Here is a 24865-nt window from a genome sequence, read left to right as displayed (position 1 = left end):
AATTTTTTTTGTTTTATATATTATTATATACTATTATATGTGTTCTTTGAAAGCACTGTTCTTCCCCAAACCCACAGAGAAACTGTTATACCTTCGACGACTATAGTTCAAAACTCAGTCAGAATTTTAGACATTATTACCGTTAAACGAATTAACGGAAATCTCGTGCTGTTCCACAACATTTGTTAACATAAAAAAATTTTAGTAATTAACATTATGTTGAACAATCATTTTTTATTAAATAATTCAAATCAAATGAAATTAATGTTTTTGCAAGTACACGAAAAAAGCGCATAAAAATATACCTATATGTACATATGTATGTGTACGAATTCAGCGAAAATATTTATGTTTAAAGTATATTTTCACTTGTAGGCAAAATCTGTGTTTCTAGTTAGGATGCAAATATTATTTAACTGCTTAATATAAAAAATCCTAAATTGTTTTCTCTAATGCGCAAGTTGTTCTGTGAGTTTACAGTAAAATTGCATAACTTATTGTTTAACTGTTGTGTGTTGAAGCGTTTGGTATTTTGCGTAAACAAATATTTGCTTGTATGTTTGTATGTATGTATATATGTAGGTAGTTGCATCAAAAATTTAACTGATACGCATAGGAATATCTGTGTAACATTGTTTGTGTTGTTTTGTTTAGCAATAAACTTGCAAATACTCGTATATGTATGTATGTATATATATAGGACTATACAGCACATATATTACTATACAACGCTTTACATTTATAAATACGTACGTATATCATTGTTTTTACTTGTTTTTAACTATGGGCTTAAATGGTTGCAAATACGTATGTATGTAAGTATATAAACATCTGAATAAGACATAGTACTTTAAATGTGTTACTTTTATTTGATTTTTTTCATTTTAAATATGTTCAAACTTGCCTGGATGTAAATACATATGTACAAGCACATATAATATTACATAATAATTCATACTTAAACCTCATTAGTATGTCTAGAATTCAATTCCATGCGACGGTGACGTCAAGTATTATTCCTACATGTTTAGTAAGTTCAAACACACTTTTTGTCCTTGTCTTAGAAACATTCAAAAAGAGAAAATCTTTAATTTTAGTATTACAACCACTTTTCACTTACAATATATGATGCATTTATGTATGTATGATTATACAATATGTAAATAACTTTTATTAATTGATGAATATGAAGAAAACATACATACACGTTAAAACAAACAAACAAAAACAATTTCACTGGTCAAGAACTGTATACTTTGTTAATAAAAAGTTTCCATTAAAAGATCGAGCAGTTTGTATGTCAGCTGTATTACTGTATGGAGAACTCTAATACATGTATTCTATAGTGATCCGATCTTGACTCTTACTTAATTTGTTCGGAGTTTGTACCATTGGTTTAACCAATAACCCATGCCAATTTGGTGCAGATATCTCGTCAAATAAGAAAGTTTTCAACACAAGGACTTAATTTTGATTGTTCAGTTTGCAAAGCTGCTTCACGGGGAGAAAAAAGCTGTGCAAAATTTCAGATCTACATCTCAAAAACTAAGAGACTAGTTCGCATATGGACATGGCTGAATCGACTTAGCTCGTCATGCTGATAATTTAAAAAAAGAAGTATATTTAATACTCTGCATATAAAAGTATAAACTGTGTCTCAATTTATGTGCCCTGAAATTTTTACAAGTTTTAACACTGATATTAGTACATTCTAGCTCTTGGAAATGTCTATAAAAGTTTGGCTTTTCATTAGTTTATATGTTAGGAGGAAAAAATGCAGTATTTTAAACATTAAAATAATATGACATTAACAATGTATGACATGACATTAACTGAACATTTTTGAAAGTGTTGTGTTAATTTCTTCAAATTCATCATTAAATTACATCTCATATAAAACGTGTTTACATATGTAACTGCATTTTCATTGATATAACAGGCCAAGTATTGCCTTTCAGTAGAATTTATCCAAACCTAATTCTGTATATTTATGCTGTGACGACAACAACAATGCATGTAAATAAATTGTTTTGTCTTTTTCAATGTTTTCTTTCTTATTTGTTGAGTATTGTATGTTATTATTTTGCTTACAGTTTATTTTTTTTTTAATAATCTTTACTTAGTATTAACCTGAATATAAGTCGCAAAACTTAACTTCTGTGTTTGCTTAAAAAAATTATGTACTTACGATTATATCTACTACTTAAGCAGCCTTTTGTTTTTAGGAGAAATCTAATTGAAAATTTTAGATATCAGCTATAACATAACTTTCTTTAATATATAATTTTATATTGGCAATTGAGCAAAAATAATATTTACAATTGTTTAGTAAAAGTTTCGAAACCAATAGCAAGAATACATAAGAAACTCGTGTTTAAATTAACTGAACAATCTAAGACATACCTATGTAAATATGCGTATACATATATATTTATAATTTAAATATGCAACAACGCACAGTAGAACTTAATTTAGCTAAAAAAAAGCCTAATAAACTGTTTTTGCTTTACAAAACATAGGAAAAAACTTCTTAATAATTTTAAAGCCTACAATTATAAACCATTTAAATGTGTATGTATGTATTTACAAATACTTTATAAATATACGTGCATTTATTACGTTAGGTTTGTGAACACAATAGAAGATTAAGGAAATGTTGTTAATTTAAAAGGAAACCATGGCAAAATCTGTCGAATTATGCAATTCTCATATGGAAGGCAATGGAAAAACGACAAAAAAAAAAAAGCTGCTTTAAGCTTACATTCACTTATGTCAGTATGTATGTAGGTAAATATAGTTTCCTTTGTATTGCGGCTTTGCCAAGGATACTTTATTCGTAGCGGAATTGAGTTACACAAAACTGTACTGGTTGTCGACCGCGCGTGGGCCCATTTCATTTGCGTTCAAATCGTTAATGCTTGCCACTCTTGCACCAATAAGATGTGGATTCTGTAAATGCCAAACGAATGCAAATATAAATAAATGAATTATTATTCTTTTAGCAATGTAGCCAACAAACAGCGAAAGAAATGTTTCGCCATTCTTTGAGAAATTTGTTAAGTTGCGAGAATAAGAATAAGAGCCAATATATTCCTGTTGAGTTGGTTTAAGATTTAGATTGGTTATCGAATTTTGCTTTGTTTTGATTTCGGCTTCAATGTTTGTTGGCTACATATGTTACAACGTATGTAAATATGTACCGGTGATTGTAGAGATACTGTTGACGTGCGTAATTGTGGCGTGTTTAATTGTTGTTGTTGTTGTTGTTGTTGCTGCTGCTGCTGCGGCGGTTGCTGTTGCTGCTGGTGTGATTGCTGTTGCTGTGCTGATATTTGAGGCGGTTGTAGATGTACATGATGGTGATGCGGCGGCTGCGTTGGTTGCTGCTGCTGCTGCTGTAGGAACGGTAACTCAATTTCGCACGTTTTTAAGCGCACACTCATGTTCATTGTGATTACATGTTGCGGCTGCAATCCGCCAGTAAACAAATGCAATTGTGGCATGGAATAATAGGAAGAAAAGAAAATACATGGCACTTTGATTTTGAATACGTGACACGAACACATTGCGTGCGACTGGTGTTAGTATTATTTGATTTTGTTGTGGAAAGCTGATGACTCAGATCCATGCAACTAAACGTAAAAAGGATTTTCAATACAAACATACATAGTTATGCATATACTTATAGATATGAAGAGAAAAAGTATCTAAGATATTACGAAAAAAAATAACAATAATTAAAATATTACAATAAAGGAAATTGTGCTAATTTTAACATACACAAACTAGACGAAAATAAAAAGTTAAGTAAAATATTACTTATTTTAAATTTAAAATAAAAGCTACCATTAAATTTGTACATAATTTTGATTTTCCACAATTTTTTTGTAGTTATATTCTAATGTTATACGCTTGATTCTCCTTGTCCGTATTGAAAGCAAGTCAAGTGCAAAATTTAATGGCGCCGTGTTGAATTGTTGTTCAACGATGTCAAAAAAAATAGAATTTACACAAAAAAAATACAAAATAAAATACGAAAACATCAAATCAAAATCATCACTGACACTGAATGGACTCCAAAATTTAGGCTATCTCACATGTCTCGGTGATGGATGCTGTTGCTGTTGTTGTTGTGGTTGATGCCCACCGTTTGTTTCAGCATTGCTGCTGGCATCAATTGTGCCGCTACACGAAGTTCCTTGATTATGTACCCACTCGGTTAGTGTAACATCAGATGTGCCGCCCGATTCTAATGGTATTGGATTGTGCCGGAAGTGCTCGAGCATCTCCTGAATCGAAGGAAACCATAAATGCTGTACACGGCATTGGCCCTTCTCCGACAAGGTCATACGTAAATGTTTAGCACGCCCTTGAAAATTGAATGTGAGCACAAATTCACCTTTGCGCGTCTCACTTTGACGCACTAAAAAGAAACCATGTCCTGCTGCTTCTGAATGTAATACCATACGTGCTGCTTCTGAACGCGGCAGTGTACCATGAAACCAGGGATACTGTCGCATTTCAGCCGTTAAATCCGCTACATTTATATCCAATTCAGAATCACATTCGGGTTCGAAATTACTCGACGCCGACAGGCGTTGTTCACCGCGTTCGCCAGGTCCGACACGTCTCGGCGGTATATCAGGTAAACCATCTATTGCATTTCCATCATTACCAATAGTTGTCGTTGCACCTACTCCCCCATTTCCAGATGCAAGTGCATTGTCTGATTGTGAACTGCTTGGGCCGACATTGCCGTTCGAACCAAGTATGTTTGTCTGATGGTATTGTGGATTATTAATGCCACCACTGCGTGGAATAGTGCCATCTGTGGAAGTTAAATTGCCACTCGGACTCATAGCCATTGAAGTTGTTGCCGAAATACCACCCATTATGCCGCCGACACCGCCACCACCAGTAAGCAATGCATCTGCTGATTCCAATGGCAATTGCTGCGTAGGCGGTGTACGCATGCAATAGCGTATAGTGGCTAACCAGCTGTGCATTTCATCACTGCTCTCTGCCTCAATAACATATTCCATATTGTTATCTGCCTTCAATACAAAAGTGTTTTCCCGGTCGGGCATTTCAAGTCGAGTTGTTTTTCTTGCCTCCGATATTAGGAAACAAAAAACACCACTACGAGGCTGAAATAAATAATTTTTATAATTTTAATGAAACGTAAATATATTTAAAAGTTAACGCTGAGAAACCTTTGTAGCTTTAGGTGGCGTATAGAACTCCAACATATAACCGCCAACAGCTTTCACTAGTGCCAGACGACATTTTTCCCACTTTTGCGTGCCAGTTGGTTGATCCAAACTTTCGGGTGTTAAATTATAGACGTAACCTTCTTTACGACATTCAACAATAATTTTCGAGATCTTTGTCTTGCTATGTTTGCTGCCATCTAAATCATCGCTGTTCTTATGAAAAAGCGTCTGCAGGAATAAGAAATTCTAATATTAAATATATTAAAACGAACTGTTCTATATTATGATATGTATATAGACAACTGTTAGACTTGGTAAAATTATTGCCCACCTTGCCCTTGCGCAGACCTTTGAAAGAAAGGCGTCGAAAGAATGCTTTTTGAAAGATTTTCGGCGAATCTTCCGCTGTGTTGCCACTTTCTTCTAATGAATTTCCATTACCAGTCTACAAATTAAATGGAAATAAAATTCATTGAAAATTCTTAAATACGTTGCCCTCAAGGGGAACTAACCTTAAGATTGTTACGTCTATGACAGAATTCAGTTTCGAAATGATCCACAAATGCTTCGGCAAACTTTTGTCCGAAGCTCCGATAGGAAATATTGCGCGCCTCCTCGGGTGGCAAATTTCCATTTATATAATTTATGCAAGCCTTAGCAAAATCAGCTGCCGCTACACGTGAATGACGTTCACAGAATTCTTCCCAACTTGTGCCATAAGCATATGAAGTACCACTAGCAGTACTCATATTTGGTATAAGATCACCGCCTACGGCACCACCGCTGCTACCACCAACACTACTTCCGCTAGCAGGCCCAATATAGCCACCAGCGGTAAAAGTATTTGCTGTACTATTTCCGCCCATTTACTTAATAAATTTTTATTATTATTCTTCTTTATCCGGCACGAAAATGTCTGAAGTAAATTTTCTACAAATTAATAAAGTTATATAATCTTGTATTTGGCACGTATGTAAATATATTACTTTTAACTTAACTCATAAGCCTCGAAAACTTGATTATAAGTTGTTATTTGTAATTTATGTAGAGATACATATAACATAAATTTGTATACTTTTTTATTTTAGCATCGTTTTATTAAATGGCTTGTCGAATAATTTAAATTCGAATAAATAACTCTTTGATGAAAGAAATTGGTGTTATCACTTTTTACGCCAATAACACAATTAAACTTGTTTTTTAATATGAACTAAATAGACTTTATTGAATTTCTTGTGATATGCTTGAATTATATATTTTAAGTTCGTTTTTTTTTTAAATAAGTTTAAAAGAAAAATAAATATTTACTATAAATGCAAAACATATACTTAAGTAGATGTGTATATTCAATTATATACATATACATATGTATATACCTAGTTGGAACTAAATCCCAATTTATATTTTTAGCAAAGGCCTAACAAATATTTCTTTGCTTTGATTCAATAATCATTAATCCGTTTAATTGTAAATCAATTTGACTAACAACATTAAAAAGTTGTATTTAATATGGGTATGATATGCGATCAATTCGAGAAAAAATACTAAAAAATTGTGGGAATAGTACTTTATCAACGTTTGGTAAAAAAAAGGCATTCACCATGAGTAAATATATTCAACCAGTGGTAGTAATTTAAATTTTAGTTATATTAAACTCACATTGAAGTTACTGGTTTCTTAAAAAAAATTTATTTCTCTGTAAAGATGCGCATTTTCTCATATGCTTCACGCCTCTTATTGTACACATGGATTTTCTCGTCCTCTTAAGAAGGAGAAACAGCACTTATTTCACATTTGACTTATCTAAGCATTTTCAATATATCTTTGATATATTTTCAATACTTTCTTACACATCTTCTTTTATTGATATAAATTTATTTATTAAAATTTTGTTTTTAAACGGTTTTATAAATAAATAAAAGCGGAAAAGCTGGAAAACGCATTGAAGAGGAGAAAAAATTTTCACTTTGCTATTGTAAACGAAATTGCCAACTATTCTTTACGCACAACAAAGATGTTGCCAACTGTAGATATGAAATTAAATGCCAACTACATATATGAACGTTAAGCTAATCACAGGAGCGTATTTGTCATCTAAAATTGTGTGTTCAATTAAGAATTTAGAGCCGTTATTTTAAAAATTATTAGTAAATATTATTTGAAAAATTAAAAAAAAAAACTAAAATAGACACAACTGTCTAGCCACATTTTATTGGAAACATATGGTTTTAGCCGACGAGTTAGGAACCGGTGTTTAAAAAATTTATATGAAATAGTATTTTGTAAATTACAAAAACTGGAATATACTAGACTGACTATTCATATTTTTTATTGAAAATATGTAATTTTCAGAATACTCTATGGATCTATGTTACCCATTCTGTCAGTGACCTAACCCTATTGTTACCGCGGTTTCTAGTACATGCCCAACGCTATCTGCTACCAAATATACATATATAACAGGAGTGGAATTAAAACTATATCCGACTAGGGGTTTATCACTAATTGGTTTCACCTGTTCTCACAACATTATGGTCTACTAAAGGCATTTTTTCGAAATTATTTTTCTTCCAAATTCAATACTATTGTTCCTCTAAATTACTTTAGGGATGTTTTCGCCTCTACAACAGCACGTTTCCTGGGGCCTTGGTTAAATGACTTTAATACAACCAACATAAACCTTACCATCCAAGCGGAGTTTAGATAACCGCAACAGCAGCAACACATTGTAGAAATCTTGTCAGATGCAGATAAAGTTTAGAAAAATTTGGCATATGTTTCATATATATTTCTTTTATTGTTAAACAATTTACTTATATTTTAAAATTATATCAAATAGTTCAACATAAAAAATTTGCATTTATATTAAATATTATACCTTATTTCATCAGTTTTTGCTAAATCTTATGCAATTTACTTGTAATTAGTAAATTAATACAATAGTAATAAGAATAAAAAAACTAATTTAAAATTCAACGTATTACATAATACTTACGAATATATAAGTATATTCAAAAATTGCCTTTACTTAATAGCTACCCTTGTGTATTTTATTTTACAAGTTTATTTTGTAAAATATTTCTATCGATAAGTGCTGCGTATTTGTGTTGTTGTGTATTCAAATTACATCTGCAACTTGAAAATGGTATGAGTTATGTAAATACAGACACATATACTGTCGTATTCTAATAAACGCTCTCTTGAAAAAATAATCTCGAACACTTTTGTTTTGCCATATGGATATGAACTTTACCTATGAGGTTAAAATATCTTCCAACTATTAGAATGAAAACATCGATGGGTTCATTGAGAGATATAGAAAGATCATATCGAAACAAATTATATTGATATACTATTTAAGTTTTACATCGTCTATTAACGTCTTTGCTTATTGTTTATAAGAAATGCATCGGTTTTAAGTTGACGTTTGTTTATTGTTTGCTGAGTTATGATGAATAATTTGTATAATTTCAGATAAGTTGTTTATCCACCGAATTGTCAAAGTGAGCCTAAAGAAATACAAATTCTCTATTAATTTGATAATAAAACAAAAATTTCATACTTTGGTAGGAGTATTGGATATTTCCAAACTAAAGTATAAAAGTAGCTTTCAATAACCATAAAATATACATTTAAGTGTGTGAAAAGATAATAAATATAATAATTCTCATCCACAAATTACTGACAAATTAAACTTTTACGCAATTTTTTAAAGTTATTCCATGATATTGATTTTTGAAATTATTAATTTTACAGTATTTTTCGTTGTTGAAAGATTATTATAAAATGTTATGATTACTTGCGTTGAATTTAACTAAAATAAATGCGCATTAAGATTATGAATATGCACATAACAATATTTAGAATTTGCTGTGACATAAAACCTCTATTAATACACTCTCATTGACAATCGGAAAATACAAAAACCCATATTGCACCAACTTGAGTGCCACCACCAGTAAAGGCGTTCACTTTTCTGAGTAACAGTGCTTTAAATTCATTCTAACATCTCTGAGCATTTCTATAATTATTACAATGTATTTGTAATTATAATTTTAATAAAAAATGGTTTATTTTCGATCAGATATAATAAAGAAATTTCAATTTAAATACAATGAAAAGCTGAAATTAATGATTTTAGTTTTTCATTTTTAATAACAGATTTAATAAATGAAAAAATCACAACGGAAAATCTAACGGTAGAACCCACTGCAGCACTTTGCAATTATTTCAAACCAATCAAGTGACTATAAACTAATAAATTCTTAACAATGGTTATGAATTTATACTTAAAAGATGTTGAATCATATTTAAAAAATAAATATATAATGTGCTACTATCAATTAATGAAATGGTTTCAAACAGATTTTAATAAAATAGTTTTTTTGGGTTGGTTCGGATTTTGCTTTTAAATGGAGAATAGAAACTCCGAGTGTATTTTTGACAAAAAAAAAAAAAAAAACTTGGTGTTAACAATTTATTAATAACGATATTTCATAAATGTTTTACTTAACACATGTTCTTTTCCAATTTACACCTGTTTAAACAATTTGTTTTTTATTAAAAACTAAACTAAAAAATTTGATTAAAAAGTTGATACTTTTTGTTTTTAAACATCCAAAGTATAGGAAAGCTTAATTTATTTATTCAATTCAGTTAGATTTAATGCGAAATGTATAAAATGCTTATAGAACAGCACTTGTTTTTGTAGCGGCAAAATGAATTATGCCGAAGACAGTGCTTGGCCGGATTAAAATCCGTCGCGTTCCGTTTACGTAGACCCTACTATCGTTGGACAGTACTGTGAACATGCGCTGCTACAGCGAGTTATAATTGTTTCTTTAACATAAAAAAACTTAAAAAGGTTTATAAACATTTGCCCTCTAATGTAATGTTCACATATTTCTTGAATTGTTTACTAATTTGCTTCAAGCGAGTTTTAAGAAAATTCAGTTCTATATAAATTAACGAAATTGATTCGTTCAGATGATAGTTATACCTAATGAGTGGCTTAATGAGTACTGTTTATTGTATGCATGTATTTTATTGTGTGTTTGTATATATTTATACATTTCTATAGAAGTCATCATTCTTAACGTGCGGATGTAGATTCGTAAGATGATATACTGAGGCATGTATTTTGTATATGGAAATATGTAATCATACATCGACATTACTGTAATATGTATGTATATTTCTCAAGTGCGCTAAATTTTGGCTTTTTTCACTATTTAATACATTGTTGTATTAACGGATGTTTTACATACAAATACGTTACTATTATTGAATCTCATTTTGATATCTGAGCGCATTATACTTAAATATTAATATTTTTTAGTTCAATGAATTTAGTTTTTTATGAAAAATAAACATGTAAAAATTAAACGCAAAATGAGTAAAAATTCTTTCTTGTCTTAAACTCTTGATTCAGCATACATACTACGTATTATTCACAACCCCCACCCTCATGCATGCTCCAAGTTGGTCTATGTCTATTACTATAATTAAAATACAAAAACTAAAATAATTCATTCCTTGTATAAACGTAGTTTGTTAAACGTATACGAAGGAAAAAAGAGGCTAAGCACTCAGACTTCCAGTTGCTTTGTTGGTTGCTGCGTGATGAACGGTTCACTCCACATGCGTCGTAAGTCGCCCTATAAGGATTTATATAAATATGTTAGCTTCTGTGTTTATGAATATTTTGGTGCCAAATTAAATGTGAAAAAATAATGTGCCGACAATTATGGAAAAATCTTAACTTTGTTATAAATAGTATTTTTACAATTTCTGAATACAAAAGAGCTGTCATGCACCCCTATAGTTGTTTTTTTTTGAAAGAAAAAAATTTTACCTTCGGTTGCAACAAAGCTATAATACCCTTCATAGGTTCAAGTTTTCTTACAAGAGCTTAATTTTGATCGTTCAGTTTGTATTTCAGTTATATGCTATGGTGGCGCGATTTTCGGAGTTGCTTAGAACAATAATAACTGCCAAATTTTTGTGAAATTCTTGTGAAATAAAAAAGTTTTCTATACAAGAACTTGATTTTGATCGTTCAGTTTGTATGGCAGTCCGATATCATCGGTTCCGACAAATGAGCAGCTTCCTGATTAGAAAAGGACGTGTGCAATATTTCTCAACGATATCTCAAAAACTGAGAGATTAGTTCGCGATATACAGACCGACGGACAGACAGTCGGATATGGCTAAATTGATCTGATCAGGTCGTCATGTATATTTATACTTTACAGGTTTCTCGACCATTTTTTGCTATTACATACTTAATGGCAAACTAAATTGCTCTCCTGACAATCATAATGCAAGAACTTAATAAACACTGTTATAAACAATATTTATTAAAATTTCTATAGCAATTTCGGAACACAAAAAGAACTATTTTTGGGCCCCTAAATATAGATTTTTTTCATTACAAATACATATATTACCTTGAGATAAGCCATAGTCAACAACGGCAATAACGTGAACGGCACCAAGTATAATAATGCCGGTTGTGCTGCTTTGAAAACTTCTGAGCTTACGGTAGCGGTGAGCAGACCAAGAAAGTAGCTATAATAACACAAAATTTTGTTGTTTGTTATTATTTTTGAAAATGAAATATTGTAAACAAGATAAAGATACGTGCATTTTATGTGAGTAATTATAAGTGAAATATATCATCTAAAAATGACACATTCACAATGGACTTACCCCAATAAGGAACAGTGAAAGTAGGTAAGCCTCGAACCGACTCCTTTCGGTGGCTGCAACGTGGGATCCGTAGTTATGCCCTGCGATTTCTTATATGCGTCATAACGTAAAACAAAACATAACAGCAAGCCCGGCATCACAATATCACCTAGACCCAACATTGAAAAATGCCCACTATTGTGTATGCTTGGAAAAACCAATTTGCCTGGCAAGTTAAGTTTGGGTGGCTCTTTCACAATACCCCCCAAGTTTAGTTTTCGCGCTACTATGCCGACCGGATTGTCAGCAGGCCTGGTGGCCACCTTAACCATCACGTTTGTGCTAAAAATATACGATGAAAAGAAAACCCAGAAGACATCGTAGATGAGCAGTCCAGTTAGCAAAAGTGTAGACACCTTAAGACTTGGCAGGCGTACAAAAGCGATAAATGCCACACATAGACCCATGCCCATCGCTGCGAAATATTTAAAAGAGGGGAGTAAGCAACAGATAAATGTTGTTATATGCATTTCGGTGGAAGAACTTACCATCCATTAACAACCAATGTCCGGTGAGTACCCAAATGCATACAATTGACACAGAGAGCGCAAAACTGAATAATTCAGCTGCAGTAAAGCGACCACATATACCAAACGATATACGATTACCATCGGTGCATGGTCGTATTATGTACTGGCACATGGGCAATAGCAGAAAGGCTAAAGCCACCGTTGCAATTACTGTAAATTATGAGAACAATTCATCATTAAATTATGCTTAATTATGTACGATAAGGTCCAACGAGAATGAACTCACTTGCTGTACAAACGGCGAAAAGCAATTGCATTGAATCGAAAAAGAAAAACATAACCAACAATGAAACTGAAGCTCCGAGTGGCAAGCACAATGCATGCATTGTATCGAGCGTTGCGAATTTGCCTAAAGAGTATAAAAGTTATATTATAATTTGTTAAAGAACAAAACGAAATAAAAAAGTTAGTTGTGATACTCACTAGTCTCTTGTTCCACAGGTTCCCCGGTTAGTAAATTCATCATTGATTCACTACGCTTCTTTTGTTCACGTTCACGAGCCTCCTGTTCAATATTCAAACTACGAAAACTGCCATACACGATCAACAGCATCGAAATGAGACAAGTGGAGACGCGTGAAGAATCCATGACATTCGATGTCCAATGTACTTCGCGATATTCTGTGGTAGCGGACTGTGCGTTAAGACTACTGCTATCGACGACTGCTGCTCCTGCTCCCCCGCTCACTATGCCGTGCGACATTGCGCGCCGTAATTGATAACAGCTTGTACGTAGTCGTTTGTTATTGTGCGTTGTACGCTTGCGCACTAGCGTCTAACGCCAGAAACACACGCACACACACCTCCTTATGGTTACGCACACTAGATATCAAGTGCTTAAATCAATATTAATGCTCCACCTTTTCCTCTAGCACACCAATTGTTATACATTCATATAAGTATATTTAATTATTTTACTTTCGCTTCGGCCTGCGTGATAGTATTGCTTAGTATGTTGTTTGTCTGCGTCGACTGCCTGCCGCCAAAGTACCATGTATGTAGTTTGGCCGGTATGTTTGCTGATAATGTGGGCTTTAGATACCTGCTAAGTAAACAGAGCTTCTGCTCAATGTGTTATTACCCATGCACACGGTTTAACAACAGCGCGGCTGCGCTGATTGCCTTATCAGCAGGGCAGGCAGTGGAACAGCGAATGGTTACAACCTGAGACCCCAGCGTGTTGTGACAATATTGCAGCAATTATTGGAATACCATGAAAAAAGCAAACAGTGCTAAGTAGACTGATCGTGCAATGACTTTCACACGTTTACTGAAATAAAAAATAATAACAATGTATAATAATTCAAAAAATGTAAATAAGCTTGTTGATATTATATAAAAAAGTTTTCCTTTATGTATATATGTACATTTTATATAGAAATAACTGAATATTATATTTATAAAGCAGATAAGACGTGAAAACTTGCTTCTGGCTGCATTTTTAATAAAAATATCATAACCTATCGGTCCAAAAAAGATCAATATGTATGTATGTGGTACTTTAACATACACAGATTGTCGCATAGAAACCCTCGGAAAGGTGTTTAACTCGAAAGGGAAACAGTACAATATCTTTGAGTTTGTTTACACAGATGTTACCTAGCAAGAATATTTCCTGTAGGAAGGTGAAATATTTACGAAACACGTTTTTCAGAATTTGTCACCAAAATAGACCGTAACAAATGATATAACTAAAGAACAAAAAAGTAATATATTTTAGGAAAGAAGTTATAAATGTCAACAAAAATAAAAGTGAGTTGTTTGCAGTTGTCTTATTTGTTTTTATACACTTGCCTAAGTATGTACCATACCAATGATATAATTAAATACCAAAAAATAATATATTTTAGGAAAATAAGTTATGAATGTCAACAAAAACAAAACTTGTATTTGCAGTTGTCTTATTTGTTTTGTTTTTATACACTTGTCTAAGTATGTAAGTAAAAATAAAAAAATACATATAGCTTGCAGTTGCGGATTGGGGCACAAATCCCCGACTTCAGTTCGTAAACTAGAAATGATCAACTACCCAATTTTTCGTTGGACTAGTACAAACTAAGTATTTGCATCTTTATGTTTTATAATTATTATAAATGTGCATATGAAATAAAGTTAGTTTTATTATTTTTTATTAAAGGGTTAAACGATCTCAAATAATGGTTTTGTTTTTGTCTTATTTAATTATTCAAGTTGATCCGAGCAATAGTTTTGGAGATAAATGCATTATAGTCACTTAAAACTTTGAACGCGCTTTTATCCAAACTGTGTTTTCAAAGTTGTTTGTCGCTAACTAAACCGATATTAATGAAATTTTACACTGGTCTTCGAGATATAATTTACAAGGTGTTAAACGAGGGATTTTTTTAAATTACAGCTATTAAAAAAATTAAGGTATTTTCACCAAAATCTTTGTAAAATATCCATGTATCTTTGGATTAATAAAAAGTTTGATTCACTTTTTATATAAAAAAAAGTAAGAATATATCGTTTTTTCTCGGGGAAACCCATGTAACCCCTTAACGAAGTACAGAAAATTTCAGTAAATATGTACATATTAGTATTTAGAGTTGTTGATACTTGAAATGAATTTGAATTGTAAAAGTGATATGTTCAACCTTAAATATAATAACTTCCTAATTTTTATCAAGAACTAAATAAATTTTTCACGAGCGGTACTTTTTTTGCAGTCGAATAGTAAAAATTGTTTTACTTAAACTTGTGAATGGCGATTCACAGATTCACGATTATTAAATACATATGTATACATATATGTACGTCTGCACAAATATGATTTTTAGAACCAAAATCTTTTTTCATTCCATGTTTATTAAAAACAAATTGAAAATAAATTATGAAATATCAGTGCAGGATGCTCTTTTGAATCTCCTTTTGTATAAATATTTTAACTCTAAATGTATATAATTGCATACACTATAGAGACAACGGTATATGTTGCCATTAGCAAAACAAAGAAGAAAATTTATACGAAAAGTTTGCTATAGAAAAAAGATACGAAGTACCACATTAAAAGGAATAAAAAAACGTATGTTGTTTTTGTGTTATAGTCATTATCTTCATAATTACCACTTTATTATATACAGAAAATTGTAATTGTAGCAAGCAATATAATAAGAAAGTTTTCTTCAAATATTATTAAGAGCTAAGTAACTTCACATTCACATAACATTTTTGTGCAAAACTTGAAATTAACCTAATTTATATTAAAGGAAGAGATAAACCGAGTTTTATTTAGTCAATTTCTCTTAGCATACATATGTACATACATTTCGTACCAATTATCTAGTCTTTTCTAACTTTAAGCGAAGAAATACAACTTACTACATAAGAGCTGTAAGTTTTTCACTTTGCCTAAATACATTTCCACAGCACTTTTCTCCTATAATGCACACAGCTTACGTCAAATCTGCCAGGAAATATTTGTATATAAGTATAAACCCACAATGTATACTAGCATATTTATACATATTTCATAAAAGTTTACACCTCTTGTATATATATCTGGTAGATAACTTGAATAGTTTTTTAGTGGCTTTCTTCACCCTTACAATTTTTAATAAATATACATTCCATTATTTAATTCAATCCGTTTACACTTGAACGCACTACCGCACTGTTCACAAAAACTATTCGCAGTTTTCTTTCTTATTGTCCATTTTCATGTTTAATCCATTAGTGTTTGCTTACCTTTCTTCATATATGTATTTCTGTTAACTTTCTCGCTCTTTTATTTATTATCATTTATTATTTCTGCGCTTTCATTGCTTTTTGAATGGGGTGACCAGATATATTTTGTTTTATACTTCTTTTTAGGTAAATTGATTTTCTCTACAATCGTAATTTAAAAAAAATTGTCAAAATATCACATAAGCAGTTCCATCTATACAGTTTTTGTTTTAACAAAATACTATATTGAAGTAAAAACTCAAATTTTTTTATCTATATACAGTTACAATTCTAACGCTTCTAGTAAAGGTTGGTGCATTATTTGCTGCTACATAACCGAATATTAAGGTCTGGTAACATATCTTAGTTTCGTGTGGTTTAGCTTTCGCAATCCGTAACATTTACGCCGAAATGCATTTTCACTGATAACTTTATGAATTTTGTTTTAAGAGCACTTCTGCAATTAATAAGTATTCGTGTGAAAAAGAACTTATTTCTTTACGAAATGTTCTTTAAATTACTTATCCAATAGAAATTTTGTGATTAAAACTACTACATTCCGTCAACTGCAATTTAAAGCCCTATTTTAAGAAATCATCACAACCAAGTTGTAAGGAAATAAATGTAGTACTGTCATTGCAATTGCATCTGGGTTGATGTTGCATCACATAGTGTTGCTATAGTGCGTTAAAAATGCATAGTACTTTATCAAAATGTAGCACACAAATTAGTAAGATATTGATATGTATTTATTTATGAAACTGTAAAAGTTGTATATCTTATCTATGAAAAAAAAGAAAAATGCCCTCGAAAATAGTTCTATAAAATATACACAAATCTCTAATAATTAATCATCAAACCGCATGTTCTTTCAGTACCTGTCCTGCTATTACCAGTCGTTGTATTTCGGATGTACCTTCGTATATCTCCGTAATACGCGCGTCGCGATAGTAACGCTCTGCTGCCATATCGCTAACGTAACCCATGCCTCCTAAAACTTGAATGCATTGATGTGAACAGAATGTAGCTGCTTCAGATGCAGCCACTTTTGCCATTGCAGCTTCTTTCGTATATGATTTACCATTATCTTTCAGCCAAGCTGTACGCCAAACTAGTAATCGCGATGATTCTACCCTTAGCGCCATGTCTGCTAGCTTTTGTTGAATAATTTGTAATTTAGAAATGGGTTTGCCAAAAGAATTTCGATTTTGCGCATAATTGGTCGCCAGTTCTAGCGAGGCTTGAGCTATACCTAGCGCTTGACTTGCAATACCAATTCGACCTGCATCCAAGGATTGCATTGCAATTTTGAATCCATAACCAGATTTACCTAAAATATTTTCTTTTGGAATTTCACAATCTTCAAAAATTAGCTGACATGTAGAACTAGCTCGTATTCCTAGTTTGTCTTCTTTCTTTCCAAGTGTAAAACCTTTTAAGCCTTTGGGTACTATAAACGCTGATATTCCTTTGTGTTTCAAAGATTTTTCTGTAGTGGCAAAAAGTACGCCAGCTCCAGCTTCAAAACCACTGGTTATCCACATTTTCGTACCATTTAAAATATAGCGATCGCTCTTCTCTGTTGCGGTTGTAGAAGCAGCACCTGCATCAGAACCATTTCCAGGTTCCGATAGCGCAAAAAAACCGACTTTGTCTCCAGAGGTGTAAGGTTTCAACCAAACATCTTTTTGCTTTTCTGTCCCATACGCAAGAATTGGCCCTAAAAATAGCGAATTATTAACAGACATTATCACACCACATGATGCACATCCACGAGATATTTCTTCCATTGCTATACTATAGGCCAAATAGTCCAAACCCGTGCCGCCTAATCCAAAAAAATACAAATTAGATCACAATTCGTGTAACAACAACTTACACAAACCGTATTCTTCCGGAGTTGTTATAGACATAAGTCCCAGTTCACCCATTTTTTTTAACTGATCTTCAGGATATAAATGTTCACGATCATGTTTCGCTGCTTTTGGTACTATTTCGGCATTAACAAAATCTCTACATGTTTTCTGTAGCATTTGATGAGTATCAGACAGTGCAGATAAACAAGCAATACGCCTTATTGCAGAATTGTGAAGAGTACCATGGCGGCCTTTGGAGGGGAATAAATAAATACATACACATACGATATTTACGAATCAAAGTTCAATTAAGTAGAAAAAATGTAAATATCTCTTTCTTTTCGGTAAATTTTTATACATACCTAGAAATTTGGTTACATTAACGAGCGACTGCATAATGAAACGGACAATTAGAATACCAGCAAATGAATGATTTTTTTAGCATAGAAACTTAAATATAAATATGCACTTATCAAAGCAAAGTATAAAAAATAAAACAAAACGAACGCAAAAACGATGATTTTTAAACGGTTTCTATAGTCGATAGAAATTATCGATTTCTTATCGGGGAAAGAACAGAATTGGGAATATCGCATTTTTTTTTACAAAATTTATAAATTTATATCTAAAACAATACAAATGAATAAATACTACACATATATATATTTCTTCCCAATTTCGATTGTTATATATCGCGTATATGGATATATCGTTAAAAAATATATACATATGTACATATAAAATAAAAATGAAATTATATTGCATTTGTTTTAATTTCTAAAAATGTATACATATATTATATATTTTTGTGCAAAAATACATTACTTTCTACTCAAAGTAATAAATGATGTTTCTTGTTTTTTTCGTTAAGGTTATCGTAAAAATTACCTTATAATTATCAAACCAACATTACAATTTACCGATTTCATGTCAAAACTTTAATTTTTCGGTTCTGGTTCAGTTGGAATTTCAAAGTAATGGCGAATTCTTTGTTTTAAATCGTGTTTGAAGTGTTCATGTACGAATGCAAATTCTACGGCATTCAGTGAAAGTTGAAGTAAATCGTTTTTGGTTAAGTTAAATGTATTTTTTGCTAATACGAATTCATTGGACAAGGTGGTGTCGAAAACACCACAATCGTCAGTGCATAATATTACTGGCGCTTTTTTACCATTAAAAATATGTTTAAAATGATGATCGTTATAGCATTTTACGGTGGAGCATTTCACATTACTCGTCAAACAGCATTCAATGGTTATATTTTTTCTATATATTTCATTTAGTTGAGGCTCACTTAGGAAAGTACCATGACCACATCGTTCCATGCCGAATTTAATCATTTGATCAATTTCTGCAGGATTGTGAATTTCTGCACAATGTAAGGCCAACTTTAAATTGTTTTTACGAGCTTTTTCCAATACTGGTATAAAGTGCATGAAATTACCCAGTTTCGGATTACCACTGAAGTCAATACCAGAGATAATGTCTTTATAAGTGTTCTTTAGTTGTAATGCAATATTAACTGTTTCTTCAGCCTCAGCTACGCTTTTACTTCTATCAATAGATAGCAGCAAGTTCACGTGAATACTTTCAATTTTCTTAGTACGTTCTATAGCCTCCAAAACACTTTTCACATATTCTTCTTTAGACATTTCCGAATTTTTCTTGGGAGTTGTGCGTAATTCCAAATAAATAACATTATCTTTGGCAAAATCTCTTATTGTTAGCTCTGTAGCTAATTGTAGGCCCCTCTTAGTGGCTGTTAATTCGTGCATAAAACGGAACTTAAGAAAGCATTGGTCAAGATTTCCACCATCGAATACTAAGTTTTCGCTGAGTTCATTGGAATTCACGCCGTATAGTTCTTCACACAACTCTTCAATTGATTTAGTGCATAATGATCCATTGAGATGTGCATGTAATTCAATCTTTGGCATTTGTCGTATAAAATTAGTTGTATCCATCGCACACCGGTTATTTCACTGAAATTTTAGCATATTTAGTTATTTACCTTATCATATATTATGGGGAAAAACATTTCAAAATTTCAAATACCTTCTTTTTTTATACGTATTTCTGTCTTTGCTCTATCAGCTGTGCATAAAGAAGTAAACAAACGGCGATGACTGAAACCAATCGATAATATCGATATGTATCACCAAGCCTTATCCGGTAGTTAAAAATGTATGATCTTACTTTGTAATTTTCGAGTTATCATTTTAAAAAAGTACTTTAACAAGGACACTAAGTTGGTTTAGAGCTATATTTTTATGCACCATGTTATTGTGTAAAAGGAAATCTTAAAATTAAAAAAAAATTCAATTTTCTTTACATCCCATGTCGTCTGGCTACCTTTTTTTCTGACACTGCGCCATCTTGTGGCAACGAGTTAGCGCAAGCAGCTGTTTATTTAGTACTGTTGTACAGTTTGCGTGAAAAATATCTAAATACATTTCAGTTTACAAATTTTGGCTAAGACAATTTTTGAATTGTTTCCGGGAATCAGAATGGTTGGGTTGTGTCGGTTATGTGCCGCTGTTCGTAAAAAGGATATGCTTATCCCAATGAACTTAGACATTTGCCAAAAAGTAAGGGAGTGTTTTGGAATTGAAATGTGTAACAGTGGTGATAAGCTTCCCAAATGTGCCTGCGGCATCTGTTTAGAAACATTGCAAAATACCTTTTCCTTCTTCCAGAAAGTAAAGGAGTCGCAGGAATCATTAGCTTTATTATTAAGTAGTTCAAAAGATGAAAAATCTGAAACTGTTAATGAAGTTTGTGTTAGATTAAACGAAAGTGAACTAACTAATAGCCAAATTACTGCTCAATATATAGAATCGGTTAAAGATAATAAAATTAAAGAAGTTGACATAGAGACCGATAATGTGTTGACGTTAGATTCGATGGAGCTTAATATGCAAATGATACATAGATGCATAGAAGAAGATGGTGATGACGAATATCAAAGTTTAGAAATTCTAAATGTCATGGATGTCAATAGTTCGCTGACTGATATGGATGACAGAGTTGGAGGGGAGAGTCTCAGCCAACTTTCAGAAAATAGTACAGATGTTAAGATCGAAACATACTTTTTAGAAGATGTAGACGACGATTTAGAAGAAGGGTCAGAGGTTAATGAAGAAACTGATACAAAATCGCGAGATTTAAATGAAAACAATTTGAAACCTACAATTATTGAAATCTTACCTGCCAACAACTGCGTAATCAATTGTTCCAAGGTTTGTTTTGAGTAAAAATGTATTTATGTATGTATGTATCACATACGTATTCATTTTAATTTCAGAGTTTTGAAACAACTGAAGCTAATAATGTCCAAGTAAACGAATGGAAATTATACACCTGGATTTGCCATTCTTGCTCTAAGATATGCGAAACTTTCGCTGCATTGCGTTTGCATGCTAAAGAGAATCACGAAGTGCATGAGACCAATTATCTGCAATTCAAGTGCGCTGATTGTCAAAAACTTTGTGTGCACTATAATAAATTTCTTAATCATGTGCGATTCCGACACTATCCTGAATTAAGTTTGCGTTGCGATGCCTGCGATATTCAGCAGGAATCTTATCAACAATTAGCTGCTCATAGAGAAAATTGTGCTGCAGCACAACAATATCCTTTAGTAGATTTGTGTAATATATGTGGAAAGAGTTTTCATAGTCGAAATGCTACATTAGTACATTCACGTGCACAACACAATGAGGAACATAGTGACAAAACCAACTGGCATCAATGTACTCAATGTGAAAAAAAGTTCAAACGAGTGGCGAATTTGCGGGCGCACGAACATATTCATTCAGGTACGTCGAGCTATATTGCCCAAATTCAGTTAATTATTATGCTATTATATTTCAGGTTTAAAAGAGTTTGCATGTGACATATGCGATCGGAAATTTCGTCAGAAGCATAATCTCGAAGTACATTTGTATACACATATAAACGAACGAGTTTTTGAATGTAAAATTTGCAATAAAAGGTAACCGATTCTTTACGAATTTTTTTTATTTTTTAATTATTTACATTCATTAAGTATTCAAAAGCATTTAAAAATTTTCTTATACATACATATGTATATATTTAAATCCACAGTTTGAAAACATCAAATAGTTTGGAGAAACACCAGCTGATTCACAAAGATATCAAGAAGTTCGCCTGTGATTATTGTGACAAAGAATTTCGCACAAAAGATGCAAAGCTATCTCATGAACGTATACACACTGGGGAAAAACCTTTTAAATGCAAGTACTGTGACCGGTGTTTTCGTTTTCGTAGTGGGTTAATGGTTAGCATAAATACATTTTTGAAAATACATAATAATTCGTTTAATATTCCTTACAGGGCCACATTAATTTACATACGGGGAATCGTCCATATTCCTGCCAAGATTGCAGTCGTCAATTCACCAACTGGGGCAATATGAACAAGCACTTGAAACGTTGTTCTAAACGCCAAAGCAGTGGAAAGAGCACGTAGTTATGTTGTTTTAACAACAACAAAAACCTGTAAAAGATGTACATATAATACAATTCCTAGAAAAGAATACACAGCGTTACCTGTTCTTATACGCGCGAATTGACTTCTACGCTTTGGTAACTTTGACCAGAGAACATAAAACATGTTTTTATATACATATAATATGTATGGCGTGACAGTTGACCAGTATAAACTATTCAGGATTAGAGAACAAAAATAAATTTTAATCATTGAAAATAGCTTTATTATGTTTCAAAATACTATCCATTAAAAGCTATATTCTTTTCCATGTGTTTGAATCTCTTCAGGTTTCGAAACGTTTATCTTTAACACACGAGAATACAAAGAAATCATTCAGTCCTAAGTCAGGACTATAGAGTGGATAACTTATCAATTTGATGTTTTGAATACTGAAAAATGCAGTTGCTTCAGTCGATGTGTGAGAGTTTGCAATGTCGTGGTGAAGAGTGATCCGCCTTCGTCCGTTGGTTTTCCTAATTTCTTGAAAGACACCTGGCAAACAGATTGTTTACTGTTCTGCGTTGTTGTACACGTAGTGGTACGGTTGCTTTATCCAGTTGTTCTAAAAAACTGGCAATCATTAGCTTAGAAGTGCGAACAACTTGTGTTGGATTCGGCTCTCCTTGAAACACCGATACAGTCGACTGGTCTTTACTTTCGGGCACATACGCGTGAATCTCCGTTTCATCATCTTTAACAGTTTCATATACGTGCTTCGAAGCAGAACCATCGTTAACATTTTACGATTTAAATTTAGCGATTGATACATAGATTATGAGGGATCTGGGGTGAAAATTTTTTTTTTCAGTCGAATGCCTATACAATATTGGTTGTATGTTGGTCCCACAAATGTCCATATTTGTCCCTATTTCACGATAGGTCATATAGATCTGGTAATATTAGTTTGTGTACAGTATCAATAGTTTCCGGAACAACAACTGATTTTGGACGATCTTCACGAAATCCGTCTTGGAGTGATCTACGACCTCTATTGAATTCATCATACCATCGATAAGCACTGGTCCTTTATGGAGCTTCATCGTCAAAAACTGAATTAAGTTTATCGATGCAGAGTTGCTGACTTTATCCACGCCTACTAAGCGTACTATTCGCAATACCATCACTCATCTTGAGACCCAGCATCCATTATTGAATAATATTCGACCGAATAGACTACATTTAGCGTGCAGTGAAGAAATTATAGCAGCTGGGACTGTACACAACGACCGTGGAGAGTTAATTCGGCGCCGTTCGCATCAACTCAAATAAAAAATTAAATTAAAAGTGTGCAAAATACAGCTTGTGCAAGAACTGAAGTCGCTCGATCCTACCAAGGGACATCGCTCAATGAGCTCTTGAAAAGTTCCAAGAAGATCCAATGTTCTCGAGCCAAATTTTGTTCAGCTATAAGGCCCATTTCTGGCTCAATGGGTATGTAAATCATACCCATTTCTTCGTACGAAAGAGCAACCTGAAGAGATTCTAGTGCTGCCATTTCATCCAGAAAATTTGCTGTGGTTTGTGAGCCGGCGGAATCATCGGTCCATATTTCTTCAAAAATGATGCTGGTAAGAGCGTAACCGTCAATGGCTATCGTTATCGCGCCATGATAAACGAATATTTGAAGCCTAATTTGAAGCTCGTGATCTCGGCGACATTTGGTTTCAACAAGACGGCTCCATTTTCTACACATCGCAACAATCAATTGATTGATTGAGAGAACACTTCGGTGTGCAAATAATTTCACGTTCACAAAATCGTGTGATATCACACGGTTAGACCCTTTCCAGCGAAGATATGTAAAGTCTGAAGCCTATGCGGACAAACCCTCTTCTATTCAGGCCTTGAAGCAAAATATCATCCGTGTCATTCGCCAGTTACTAGTCTAAATACTCAAACGATTCATCGAAAATTGAACTCAAGGGATGGACCATCTGAGACGTAGCCGCGGCCTACATTTGAAAGAGATAACCTTCAAAAGATAAATGTCAAATAGTATCCTTTCGAATGATAATAAACATTCTCCATTAAATTTGAAGTTGCTGTGCTTTTTTTCTTTAAAAGAGCAGGAAATCTCGAAATAAATCACCCTTTATAACATTAAAAATGTCAAACATAAAGGCGTGAGTTGCCACATTGCCACATTGTCAAATTCCGAAATACAAATATCAACAGGAAACCTACATACATCTGTATATTTTTGCAGCATCTGTGCACTGATATATTAAAAAAGCGGAAGGGAGATATTTGACAACCTAATATTTGCTTAAACTGATACTTACGTGCTACCATTGAACCACAAATAATTACAATGCTCATA

The 24865-nt window shown here is 32.6% G+C and overlaps 5 protein-coding genes across 12 annotated transcripts; 1 reads left to right on the top strand and 4 right to left on the bottom strand.

Moving 5' to 3' along the window:
• Positions 1–208: 208 nt before the first annotated feature.
• Positions 209–7181, bottom strand: LOC126751029 (SH2B adapter protein 1). 7 transcript variants are annotated; one of them, XM_050460928.1, is made up of 7 exons: positions 6873–7176; positions 5726–6143; positions 5545–5658; positions 5214–5459; positions 4098–5147; positions 3201–3467; positions 209–2949 (listed from the first exon to the last, which is right to left on the bottom strand). In XM_050460928.1, the coding sequence occupies exons 2-7, from the start codon at positions 6077–6079 to the stop codon at positions 2851–2853; spliced, it is 2130 nt and encodes a 709-aa protein (XP_050316885.1). In that variant the 5' UTR covers positions 6080–6143; positions 6873–7176; the 3' UTR covers positions 209–2850. The 7 variants fall into 7 exon arrangements, with proteins under 7 accessions (XP_050316885.1, XP_050316889.1, XP_050316887.1 ...); XM_050460932.1 differs by having other exon boundaries at positions 5214–5441; XM_050460930.1 differs by having other exon boundaries at positions 5726–6129.
• Positions 7182–8596: 1415 nt separating this feature from the next.
• On the bottom strand, positions 8597–16353 carry LOC126751041 (signal peptide peptidase-like 3). Of its 2 annotated transcripts, none has more exons than XM_050460962.1 (7): positions 16199–16353; positions 12917–13763; positions 12720–12842; positions 12452–12643; positions 11925–12378; positions 11663–11783; positions 8597–10870 (listed from the first exon to the last, which is right to left on the bottom strand). In XM_050460962.1, exons 2-7 carry the CDS (start codon positions 13194–13196, stop codon positions 10802–10804), a joined length of 1239 nt encoding a protein of 412 aa, XP_050316919.1. In that variant the 5' UTR covers positions 13197–13763; positions 16199–16353; the 3' UTR covers positions 8597–10801. The 2 variants fall into 2 exon arrangements, with proteins under 2 accessions (XP_050316919.1, XP_050316918.1); XM_050460961.1 differs by lacking the exon at positions 16199–16353 and adding an exon at positions 15170–15264.
• A 555-nt stretch (positions 16354–16908) lies between these two features.
• Positions 16909–18550, bottom strand: LOC126751042 (short-chain specific acyl-CoA dehydrogenase, mitochondrial). Its single transcript, XM_050460963.1, has 3 exons — positions 18396–18550; positions 18063–18284; positions 16909–18005 (listed from the first exon to the last, which is right to left on the bottom strand). The coding sequence occupies exons 1-3, from the start codon at positions 18427–18429 to the stop codon at positions 17032–17034; spliced, it is 1230 nt and encodes a 409-aa protein (XP_050316920.1). The 5' UTR covers positions 18430–18550; the 3' UTR covers positions 16909–17031.
• A 226-nt stretch (positions 18551–18776) lies between these two features.
• LOC126751044 (adenosine deaminase-like protein) lies at positions 18777–20232 on the bottom strand. The gene is made up of 2 exons (XM_050460966.1): positions 20089–20232; positions 18777–20015 (listed from the first exon to the last, which is right to left on the bottom strand). Exon 2 carries the CDS (start codon positions 19995–19997, stop codon positions 18972–18974), a length of 1026 nt encoding a protein of 341 aa, XP_050316923.1. The 5' UTR covers positions 19998–20015; positions 20089–20232; the 3' UTR covers positions 18777–18971.
• Positions 20233–20362: 130 nt separating this feature from the next.
• Positions 20363–22763, top strand: LOC126751036 (zinc finger protein 485-like). The gene is made up of 5 exons (XM_050460950.1): positions 20363–21272; positions 21338–21851; positions 21907–22027; positions 22141–22333; positions 22390–22763. The coding sequence occupies exons 1-5, from the start codon at positions 20541–20543 to the stop codon at positions 22522–22524; spliced, it is 1695 nt and encodes a 564-aa protein (XP_050316907.1). The 5' UTR covers positions 20363–20540; the 3' UTR covers positions 22525–22763.
• Positions 22764–24865: the final 2102 nt, after the last annotated feature.

This window comes from Bactrocera neohumeralis, chromosome 2, assembly GCF_024586455.1.
Source record: "Bactrocera neohumeralis isolate Rockhampton chromosome 2, APGP_CSIRO_Bneo_wtdbg2-racon-allhic-juicebox.fasta_v2, whole genome shotgun sequence".
Classification (NCBI taxonomy): domain Eukaryota; kingdom Metazoa; phylum Arthropoda; class Insecta; order Diptera; family Tephritidae; genus Bactrocera; species Bactrocera neohumeralis.
The sequence above is the reverse complement of the archived record's forward strand: the minus strand, read 5'-3'. Positions and strand labels throughout refer to the sequence as shown.